This window comes from Balaenoptera musculus, chromosome 17 (genome assembly GCF_009873245.2).
Source record: "Balaenoptera musculus isolate JJ_BM4_2016_0621 chromosome 17, mBalMus1.pri.v3, whole genome shotgun sequence".
In the NCBI taxonomy this organism is placed as follows: Eukaryota; Metazoa; Chordata; class Mammalia; order Artiodactyla; family Balaenopteridae; genus Balaenoptera; species Balaenoptera musculus.
The window spans coordinates 62,822,423-62,834,797 of record NC_045801.1 but is presented as its reverse complement, the minus strand read 5'-3'; the positions used below and the strand labels follow the sequence as shown (position 1 = coordinate 62,834,797).

Genomic DNA, 12,375 nt, shown 5'->3' with positions numbered 1-12,375 from the left:
AGAGAGGCCGCGATAGTGAGAGGCCCGCGCACCGCGATGAAGAGTGGCCCCCACTTGCCGCAAATGGAGAAAGCCCTCGCACAGAAGCGAAGACCCAACACAGCCATAAATAAATAAATTAAGAAAGAAAGAATCCTGGTCAAAAAAGGTGATGATTTAAAAAAAAAACAAAAAAAGCAATGGGATAGAAAAAACTATATCATGATAACATAAAGCAATGAAAGGTCAGAATGGTTATATAAATGTCAGACAAAGTAGATTCCAGAGCAAAGACTACTACCAGTGATAACAAAGGTCATTTCATAATGATAAAGGGGCCAGTTAATCAAGAAGAGGATTAACAATCTTAAACACTTGGGTGACTTATAACAGAGTTTCAAAATACATGAAGCAAAAACTAACAGAACTGCAAAGAGAAATAAAGAATCCACAATTAAAGTCAGAGATTCAATACCTCTCTCCCAATAATTGATATAACAATGATCAAGCAGGCAACAGGAGGAATATAGTAGACCTGAACAACACTATCAACCAACATAACCTGATTGCAATGTTTTTAAAACACTCTACCCAAGAAGAGCAAATATACATTTGTTCTCAATTTCTCACAAAAAATTTACCAAGACAGACAATATTCTGGACCATAAAACAAGTCACAACAAATTCTAAGGAGTCAAGTGATGAACAGTATGCTCTCCGACCACAATGGAATTAAATTGGAAAATAATAACAGAAAGATCTCTGGAAAATCTCCAAATATTTCGAAGCTACATAACACATTTCTAAATAACCTATGGGTAAAAGAAGAAACCAAGGGGAAAATAGAAAGTATTTTAAACTGAATGAAAATGAAAACTCTACGTTTCAAAAGATGACACTGCTAAAACAGTACTAAAGGGAAATTTCTAGCACTAAATGCCTACACTAGAGAAGAAGTAAGGTCTCAAGTAAGTTAACTTCAGCTTTAATCTAAAGAAACCAGAAAAAGAGTAAATCGAACCTGAGGTAAATAGGAAAAAACATAATAAACGTAAAAGCAAACATAAGAAAATAAATATAGAAAAATAATAGAGAAAAAAAATCAATAAAACCAAAAGCTGGTACTTCACAAAGATCAATAAAATTTGTAAACCTCTGTGCAGACTAATCATGAAAAAAAGAGAAGCCACAAATTACCAGTATCAGGAATGAGAGAGGTGACATCACTACAGATTCTTAAAATATTAAAAAGAAACAAGGGAATATTTTTTTAACAGCTTTACGCCAATAAACTCAACAACATAAGTTCTTAAAAGCCACAGTTACTAAAGCTCATTCAAGAAGAAACAGGTAACCTGAACAGCATTATACATGTTAAGGAAATTCAATCTGTAATTTAAAATCTTTCCACAAAGAAAACCCCAGGCCCAGATGGTTTTGATGATAAATTCTACCATACATTTAAGAAAGAAATAATGCCAATTTACAAAAACTCTTCCCAAAACTTGAATCAGAAGGAACACCTCTCAACTTATTCTATGAAGCTAGCATTACCTTGATACCGAAACCAGAATAAGATACTACCAGCAAAAACAAAATAAAACTACACACCAATACCTCTCATAAAGATAAACATAAAAATCCTTAACAAAATATTAACAAATGGAATCTATCAATATAGAAATGAGATAATACTTTATAACCAAGCATTTTATCCCAGGAAGGCAAGGGTTGATTCTACATTTGAGAGTCAATCAATGTAACTCACAATACTAAGAGATTAAAAATGGAAAAATCATATGACCATCTCAATCAATGTAGAAGAACCATATGACAAAAACCAAGATCTATTCATGTTAAAACTCTCAGCAAAAAAAATAATAATAATAAAATAAAATAAAGAAGAATTTCCTCAATCTGATTAAAGGCATCTACAGAAAAAGCTACATCTAACATCACAATTAATGAAGAAAAACTGAATGACTGCCCATAAAGTCAAGTTAGAGATATCTGCTCTCACTACTTTTATTCAACATTGCACTGTAAGTTCTAGCCAATGCAATTAGGCAAGAGAAATAAATAAAAGACATTCAGATTGGAAAGTAAGATTTAAAATTGTCTTTATTTACAAATAGGCTGTGGGACACCGACCAGAATCTTAAAAAAAAAAAAGAAAGAAAAAGGCTACTAGAACTAATAAGTGAGTTTAGCAAGACTGCAAGATGCTAGATCAATATAGAAAAATCAGTGTATTTTTGAAGACACAGATATAGAAAACAAACTAGTGGTTACCAGTAGGGAGTGGGGGAGGGGTAATGTAAGGATGGGGGAGTGGAAGGTACAAACTACTGGGTGTAAGATAGGCTCAAGGATGTATTGTACAACATGGGGAATATAGCCAATATTTTGTAATAACTGTAAATGGAAAGTAATCTTTAAAATTGTATCCAAAATTTTTAGAAAAAAAATTTTAATGTAATATAAAAGTAATCTGATATATTTCTCTCTCTTCTAAATTCTTAGGCACTGTGCAGATTCCCTATATTAAGAGGCAGTTATTTTTAGCACTATTTCACAGTATCAAAGAAAGTTAACCTACAATGGAAAAAGTAGGAATTTTCTGATTTCTGTATTCGCACTTTTATTCTACATACTCTCATACGTGTATATTTATACACAAATGTTATACATATATTTCAATGCTTTAATATGTATAAAGTATATAAAACAGAAAAATATCAGTGTATTTTTATACACTAGCAATGTTTAATAAGAATTATAAATTGAAATTTGAAAAACAATACCACTTAAAATAGCATCAAAAATATGAAATAGAGATAAACCTAAAGATGAGAAATACCTGTCCACTGAAAACTACAAAATATTGTTGACAGAAATTAAAGAATATCTAAATAAATAAGAGATACTCTGTTGATAGGTTGGAAGACTCAGTTTTTCTAACATATTAATTTTCCCCAAATTGAGCTATAAATTAATTGCAATTCTATCCAAAATCCCAGCAAGGTGCTTTATAGAATGGACACGCTGACTTTAAAATTCATATGAAAATGCAAAGGATGTTGAATAGCCAAAGAAACTCTGAAAATGAAGAACAAAATTAGAGGGCTGGTACTACCAGATTATAAAGCTACAGTAATCAAAACAGCATAGTATTTGCATAAAGATAGGAAAATAGACCAACAGAATAGAGTCCAGAAATAAACAAACATATATATGGACAGCTGATTTTTGACAAAGGTGCCAAGGCAATGCAGTAAGGAAAGGAAAATCTCTTCAACAGCTGGACATCCATATGCAAAAATATATACATATATCTTGTTCCATAACTCAACATATATAAAAATTAACTCAAAGTGGCAATTAGACCTAAATATAAGACCCAAATGTAAAAACTTAAACTATATAACATCCAGAAGAAAGCACAGAAGAAAATCTTATGACCTTTAACGGGGCAAAGATTTCTTAGATATAATACCAAAAGCAAAATCTATAAGAGAACAAATGGATAAACTGGAGTTCATCAAAATTAACAATTACTGCTCTTCAAAAGACAATGTTAAAAAAAGATAAGCCACAAAGAAGCGGAAATAATTGCAAAGCACATATCTAATAAAGGACTTGAATCCAGAGTATACAAAGAGAGGCATCACAGAAAACAGCAGAGTAGAAAGCTCCAATAAGGAACAGTGTCTGTCATATTATAAATACTCAATAGACATTTTACCAAGGATTTTTTAATCCTATATACAACTAACATGCAATGAGACAATTATCTGGGTACCTCCATCATCAACATAATTGCTGAAAATTTACAAATCATCATTCCATTATACTACACTAGAATAGGTATTATAGTTCTCAAATTACAGATGAGAAAGCTGAGATTCTAAATTAGTTGTTCAAGGCCACACAAGCTGGATAATGCAGGGCAAAGATCACACTTGGTAAATCTAGCAAGAATTAAAAAAAAAAAAAAAAAAGACCACTTCGCTTCAAGGCCACTGGGTAATACTGCCTCCCTCAGTGATATCTATTCCAAAGTAAACCTTCTCAAAGTGTTACTACGAGAGCAGTTTTCTTAACACTTAGCCGTGCACATACACAACTCATCAAAATAGGGAAATAAAGTAAAAAAAGAAAATACCACTTTATGTCATTCATGGCTCTCTTCCTTATACTCTATATTATAATAGTCTTCTGAGATTTGAGAAAATCAAAACGATTCATAGGAAAAATAAAGAACTGGATTTAGGTTCTTAAGAGATACAGCAATGTTATAGTAACTCACGTTAATATAAGGTGTAACAAATTACTTCAGAGTTCAATTAAAAAGTGAGTATAAAAACAAAAGGGGACAAGGCAAACATTAAAATATTTTTTATTTAGGGCTTCCCTGGTGGCGCAGTGGATAAGAATCCGCCTGCCAATGCAGGGGACACAGGTTCGATCCCTGGTCCGGGAAGATCCCACATGCCGCGGAGCAACTAAGCCCATGCACCACAACTACTGAGCCTGCGCTCTAGAGCCCGCGAGCCAAAACTACTGAAGTTCACGTGCCACAACTACTGAAGCCCGCGTGCCTAGACCCAGTGGTGCTCCGCAAAAAGAGAAGCCACAGCAATGAGAAGCCCGAGCACCACAACGAAGAGTAGCCCCCGCTCACCGCAACTAGAGAAAGCCCGCGTGCAGCAATGAAGACCCTATGCAGCCAAAAGTAAATAAATAAATAAATAAATAATTTTTTAAATATATATATTTTTTATTTAATATTCACACATTAAAAGTTCTACAAGTTGTTCACATTCTGTAAGACTCAGTGGAGGAAAGAGGAAAGCATGTAGATAGATCACTACCTCCCATGAAGTATGTATAAGAAGACAATTCTATACCACCCTGAAGACATTCATCTCTATCCTGTGTTTCTCAACTCTGGATGCACATCTGGGTTTTTTGAGAGCTTTAAAAAAATCCTGATGTCTAGGCCTCATCCAAGACCACTTAAATTAGAATTTCTGGGACTGAGACTCAGGCATAAGTATTTTTTTAATTTTAAAATCCCTTGGTGATTCCAATGAATAGCCAAGGCTGAAAACCACTACTGTAAGTGTGTGTGTGTGTGTGTGTGTGTGTGTGTGTGTGTGTGTGTGTAAAATATATATGCATATATATGGAAATTGCCATATAACTGGTTAATGTCCCAAGAAAATTAATGAGTTGGGCCTAGGTTTAAATTTTTCATGCCAGAGATAATCATTTATTTCATTAAAATACAGTTTATATGTCACTTAAAATACAGTTTATATCTCATTAAAATACAGTTTATATCTCACTTAAAACCACTGGTAGACATGCATAAATGCAAAGGACTTTGCTTTCCACAAAAAGGATCCAGACCTAGGCAATTAATATTAACAATAATTATTAACTAATACTATTTAGACTCATAAATACTATCTTTAATTCAAGAATATGCTAATTATTCTAGTACTCACTCTTTAAAAATGAGCAACAGGCTAAATGGTGTGGTCTGTGACCAAAGCACCCAGAGCAGTAGGTGTAGGTTGGCAAAGGGATCTCTAGATCTCCTTAAAACCCAAGGGAATCTGGGACTGTCTAGAAAAAAGAATGTGGACCACAACAAACCTGGTCCATTAGAAGGGGAATTTAATGACACAGAAGAAAGTTAAGGGAGGGGAGGGGAGAGAAAGCTGGAGGAATGACCTTGAATAGGTGAGAAGGGTTGGGATTTAGTACAGAAATAGAGGGGTTGGCCTCTACAAGTCGTTCATCTGTAACTCAGAAGGGAAGGCAGAGTTGGGATTTGGGTTGGGATTTTGCTAAGCATGTACTAACCAAGGGGGGAAGAGAGTTGAGGGTACATACAAAGCATATGGAATTTAAGCTAGATAAAGAAACATGCGAGGACTGAGGGAAGTAAAAAATAGTAAAAAGGTGGTGGAATCAATGGATTTGTGGTGTGGAAGGACTATTGAAGTCAGACTACTAGAGGAAATGAAATAGGTGTCAGAGACGAATGAATGCTTGAGATTATAATTATGGAGGGTCTTGCAGTTATTGGTAATGACAAAATCAAGAATGTGATCACAGGAATGAGTGGCTGAAGGAGAGTGGAAGACAAGATAATTGGAGACATGCAAGAAACTGAAATGTCAGCATGTTGGAACAACCATCATTTAGACAATGATATCATCAAAAATTAAAACAGGATGAGTATTGTAGAGAGTGAAAGTGAGCCGTGAGAAATGTGATGGAATCACCCAGAGGTCAGCAAATGACTACTGTGATGTTACATTGGGGGTTAGTCTATTAACATGAAATTCAAACCTGGGGGTCTATCTCAAGGAAGAATACCTGGAATTGGCCATGAGAAGCAAAGAGGACACATACTAGAGGAACCATGAACTGTAGAAGAATAAAATATTTCTTACCCTAAATAAGCTCAGTCTCATACAATAATAATGACCAACAAATATCATGGTACCACAGCACAGTAACGACTACAACTAAGAAAGTCATAACCTGCTGGAGGCCCAGCGGAAGGAGCAGAGAAGTTTCACAAAGGTTTGAAAGATGTGAGATGTGTGTTCAAACCTGACAGACGTGAAAAAACATGAGACATTATAAGAAATGAAAACAGTTCAACATGATTAAGGGCAGAAAGAATGAGTATGAAATAGATATGATTAACGGGAACGGAAGAGGATCAGGATATAAGACTACACAGGTAGACCAAGGCCACTACCTTTTTCTCTGAACAAAAAATATTATGAACAAATTAAAGGGCTGCCCAGAAATCCTTCATAAAAGCCTCTAATATGGAATAAAATTGATGGATTTCAGTTTCATCTTATTTTCCTTACTTTGAAGGAGATGCTAGAAAACAAATAATCCTGTGCTTTATGAAGATTAACCAACTTTTAGAGAATCAATTGCTTCCACACTGTATACAAAAATTTATAATCATTATCATAATCTCCAATATCCAAGATTAAAAATGTGCCAAGGAAATCTGTGCACAACTGAGTTTTTAAAAACAGATTAATAGAGCTCAAACATAAATGCATTAGTCATAGATTTCTTTGCAACATGTATACGTAAAAACATATATGTATGAGGCTATATAAAAATATAAATCAATTTTCCATTTAAAAGAATATTATAACTGAATACATAGATAACAACAAAACTGGTATATACAAATTTTATAAATGGTGAATCTTAGAATTAAACATCATATTGGAAAAGACATCTCACTAAGTAACTGTTGTTGTATTTTACTCTGTATCCATTTTTCTGTTAGCAGTTACTATGTAATGGAAAAAGCACAGTACTTGCGAGCCACAGAATACATGTTCAAGCGCTGGCACCGGCACTCATGAACTATAAAGCAAGTTACTTAACTTTTCCGTGCCTGAGTTTCTTAAAAGGAAATCAAAAATCCATATCTCATGTGGTTTCATTAAGGTTTTTATGAAGTACTGTCTCTGAAAGAGCTCTGTAAACCATAATGAGCTACAAAATTGTTTAGTTACAGACTGCAAAATATTTTTAGTAGAGAACTAAGAGCCTTTACGCCATCCGCTACCCCCTCCCCCCCAAAAAGCACAATTAAAACCTGAGATGATAAATCTGATAGACTTTGATAAGCATGTCTCACCACCTCTCTTCAAAACCTTACCTTCGAATGAGCAGGCCCTCTTTCTTTCAGAAGTTTATACTGGGGTTGGACTCTATTGAAACGGGCTAGCTCATTTACCAGACACATTGGAGTTTTCTCTTTGGGGTTTGCCATTTTATCTTGGAGAGAAGCTGTAAATAAAAAGGCTGTAAAGTTTTTGTGAAGAATGACTTTACAAAATGGAAGAAAAACTAGTTTTGACTTTTTTAGATTGAAATCAGATTGTATATTTGGATAAAATTATTTTCATGAATTTTATACAAAAATTTCAAATCACCTAAAGTCTTCCATTACATGCAACAGAAATATGTATCACATTTTCAACAATAAATTAAGGTAACTTTTTTTCCTAAGTACCTAAATTGCTCTCTATACATATATATATGATAACAGCATGCTTAAAGATTTAAAACAATATAAGATTATAATAATTTTTAATTGATCCTGTAACTTTCCTTTCCACTCAAGAAATTTTAGCATAAACACATAATTCTTATTCTTATTGCTATAAAACTAAATTTTATCTGCTTTTTCATCATTTGATCTTTCTTGTTTTCCTTCTCATTCTGAAGCAACATATTAATTGAAAAAGCTCTAGACTTGGGAAGCAAGTCCTAAGTTTAATTACTAGCTCTCCCAACTACTGTTTTTTAGTAACTTTTCTTTTTGTTTTTTTATTGAAACTTTGAAAAGAAGTAGAAAGAATAATTTAACAAATGACCATGCCCTTATCACCCAGAACTGAAATTAACACTTTCTATGTTTGCTTTGTCTTACTTTAAAAAAAAAAAAAGTATTACATTCCAGTTAAGTTCCCTTTATCTTTTCCAGAAACTACCACTATGTGAATTTAAAATATATCCCTCCAGGATATTCTAAAATACACTTATATGAATGCATGCATATCCATGAAAAAATACACAGTATTGATATATGTAGTTTTAGAGTTCACATAAATAGTAATATAATAAACATATCATTTTCACAATTTTCTTCACTTTTCATTATGTTTTGGAGAGTTAACTTACATAGATCCAGTGCATTACTTTTAACTGCTGTATAATTTCCATCACAATATTTTATCATAAATTTTTTAATCTTCTCCCCACTGATAGTAGACATTTAGATTGTTTCCAATTCTTCACTCTTACAAATTAAAACACGCTAGCAAACAGCACTCAGAAGGACTGTACCAAATTACCTTCCCCTGGCAGCATGAGAATTACTATTTCCCTTCAACCTTGAAAACATGCAGTATAGTCAGATATTTTAATCTCTGACAATTTGATGTTTGACAAAACTTTGTTTTTGATCATTTGGGTTTCCTCTTCTGGGAACTGCTTCCGTCCTTTTTTCTATTGACTATTTTATGCATAATATCAATCTTTTATGGTCTGGGCCTTTTCTGGCTTAAGAAATCCTTCCCTAACCTGAAATGTCTTAATAATTTTTACTTAAATTTACTAAGCCTACTATTCTTTACCTATAAAATAAGAGTAATAATCTATCCTACTTAACTAACTCAAAGATTGTTATAAGGTTAAGATTTTTAAATGTATGGTATTTTAAATTCTACCACAATTATTATTACAGCTTCAGAATATTTTCCTAACACTACAGTATTTTATCCTGTATTTTTCCTTCATCTCATTTACAGACATATTTAACTGCTTTTTAGTTTTTCTTTCATCTCCCATTAATCAATGTTAAAAAACACTTTAAAACCCAAGCATAAAACATGCAAATGGATTACTTCCTGCTCAGTTAAACTGTAGTCACAATATATAGGGAATACATTAAATAAAAGGAAATAGCTGATTTTAGGAACTTCATCTATAAACTTTCTATGGCAAGGTTTAATGTAGAAAACAGTATTCTTTTTAATACTTTTAATTAACTTTTTAATACCCTCTACAGGACTAATAATTTGGTACAATAACTTGATCACAATCATTATGATTAAGAAATTATTTTATAACAATACTACACAAATACCTAATAAGGCATAAGTTTAAAAAAAAAAATCTAAGCAATCAACTGTAGGACCAATACAGCTGACAGCTAATTCTACAATTAAACCATTCTAAGTGGCTTACAAACCAAAAATAAATAAATAAATAAACCTAGTAATTATTACTTTTTGGAACAGCACAAAAAAGGTAAAGAATATTAGTCAAGAGAGGTTGAAGAAATCTGCATTTTACTTATTCCATTGTATATCATTCAAATAAACATTTTATAAACTGTACCAGAAAGTCAGTCATTACATAAAATACAAGGTGACCTGGTACTATAATCAGTTTTGGTCCTTGCATACCATGGCATTAAATACTCAAGTACAGTAGACAACACAGCTACCTGAATATCAAAAAGCAAAAGAAGAATGAAAATGAGAAAATACTGAAGGCTGGTAAAAATGAGTCAATTTTGCATAACACTAAAATAGCATTTATACTGCTACTATAACAATTTTCATAACTTAGTAATGCTGCATATTCATCTATTATGATGGAAAAAATATTAGGAGCATAGCAAGAATAATGTGACAATTTTACAGTATAAAAATTAATAGCCTAGGATTTAAATATGTTTAAATGTGATTAAAATGATAAGTTTATAGCTCTGTAAACTTGGTAAGAAAATCTGATCTAAATTCTTTAAAGGAAAGTGCTAATAACATGGTATTAAACTTATATTCCATTAATTCTAACTTTCTGCTTCATAAAAATAACATGAATCCAATAATGGACTCATGGAATCCATTAATGAAATCCCACAATGGATTTAATGTGTGATTTAAGTTTTGGTGTGAAAGGTGTGCAAAATACATGTAAAATCTCACTTTGATAAAACTTTATAACTAAAACCCAAACATTTAAAGTTGGTAAATTTAAAAATAATTAGTTCTCGTTCATATGTTTTATTTTACAAAATGATTAAAATTTTATTTTCCATAGTTGTTCCTCTATTCAATCTGAAATCTTATTAGTATTAACTACTTGACAGAGATCAATGGTAGAGCAGTAATATCAAAATTAAACCAAAATTTTGACAAAATATCTACAAAATTATAAAACAAATTGGTCTATAAAAATTGGGATCTATCAACTTAATTTATATATTACTTTTTAGAAAAGTCAACAAGTACAAAAAGTGAGAAATATGTACACTGTTGCATAAGTATACATTTTCAAGAGACTTAAGAATGTCCTCAATGAAGCTATTTTGAAACAGGCTTCAAGTCAATTTGGTGGCTGGAATAGTAGATAACTACTTAGAAGTAAATAAAATTAACGATAATGAATTTCACAATTCTAAAACTTTGCTTTTGAGAGAACAAATGCCATCTATTTAAGAGCCTGTTTTGGATATCTCTGCCACTGATTGATATCTACGTAACCTTGAGAAAGTACTTAAATCTCATTTTCCTGGACAGTAAAACAGAAATAATAGTTGTTTTTATATTAGTGGATTATGGTATTGGTTGAATGAAATGATGTAAGATACTATTAACAATAAGAATGCATTATTATTCTGCTTATAAGTAATCTGTTAAAGCACACTATCATCAAATATGCATACAGTGATATGATTTTATAAACTTTTTTCATGGTTTCCTAAGCTAAAATATTCTGAGTTAAAATGTTCGTTAGGATAAGTTGATTTTATTCATACAAATATACTTCTTTAATATTCTATAAAAAGCATGTATTTGTTATTATTTTTTCCACTGACTTACTATAACATATTAAGTTTGTTTCCACTGAAAAATCCCCAAGTGTGATATAAATTACACTTAAGATTTCTCATATTTTTGTTAGGGAATATTCTACCTTTATTGACATAAAATTTGTTTACATGTAACTCTCCGTAACTTTGATAAGTAACACTGGTAAAACAGCTATTCATAATAACAGGATCTGCACATTCAGCAAAACAGAGACATAACTCTTTTGAGATAGATTGTTTTTATATCTTTATAAAATGTCCTGGACTCTGTGGGACTTGAATCTTCAAAATATACCAAGATAATACAGTTCACAGTTTTCAATTAACAGGCAAAACCCCTGTTCTAAAGGAGCTCAGAGTCTGGTAGAAAAACAGACACATACAAGAAACAAATACACTAAACTACAACATGAAAAGTTCTGTAGTAAGGCTGTTAGAAGGGACTCCTTAGGTGAACGGGGTATTGAAAGGTAGGTTTCAAGAGGTGCTGATTAGATTAGTTAAGGAAAGTAGGCATTCACCAAGTTAGCAAGGAAGGAAGAGAGAAAGACAGTCCAGGCTTTTCCAGAGCACACATGCAGGAGAAACCACAATAAACACATCACATTCTGGCAAATGCAAGTAGATCATTAGCAGACTATAAATGCAGAATAGGATATAGCAGAAAAAACTGTGTGACCAGAATCCACGAAAACACCAAGTTTCCTAAGCCAGAACTTAGAGTAGCAACATTTTTAAGGTAGTTAAATCACGGCCAGAGCTGTTGCTAGTAAATCATAGTCTACCTCACCTGCCAAGGCAAGTCTCTCCACAGAAGAATCCGTTTCCATCCCTGGTCCCAGAAAATGACTTGGACACAGTTTCTATGTCTCTTTGCTGGCTCCCCTTTCCCTATTCCCTGCTATTGGAAGGGACTCTTCCTAATTCCCAAGTAAAATAAAAAGAAA

The 12,375-nt window shown here is 32.5% G+C and overlaps 1 protein-coding gene across 14 annotated transcripts in view; it reads right to left on the bottom strand.

Annotated features, from left to right (window-relative positions):
* Positions 1–12,375, bottom strand: part of STAU2 (staufen double-stranded RNA binding protein 2) — a 303,654-nt gene that overhangs the window by 263,594 nt on the left and 27,685 nt on the right. For 5 of the 14 annotated variants that reach the window (XM_036829834.1, XM_036829835.1, XM_036829833.1 and 2 more), the window contains 2 exons: positions 12,219–12,348; positions 7,700–7,845 (listed from right to left, as the gene is read on the bottom strand). The exons of 5 other annotated variants lie outside the window; for them this stretch is intronic. In XM_036829834.1, the coding sequence (XP_036685729.1) occupies positions 7,700–7,845; positions 12,219–12,258 (186 nt within the window). In that variant the 5' untranslated portion in view covers positions 12,259–12,348. The remainder of the gene's footprint in view (positions 1–7,699; positions 7,846–12,218; positions 12,349–12,375) is intronic. 4 more of the 14 variants (XM_036829838.1, XM_036829840.1, XM_036829837.1 and 1 more) reach the window with 3 other exon arrangements.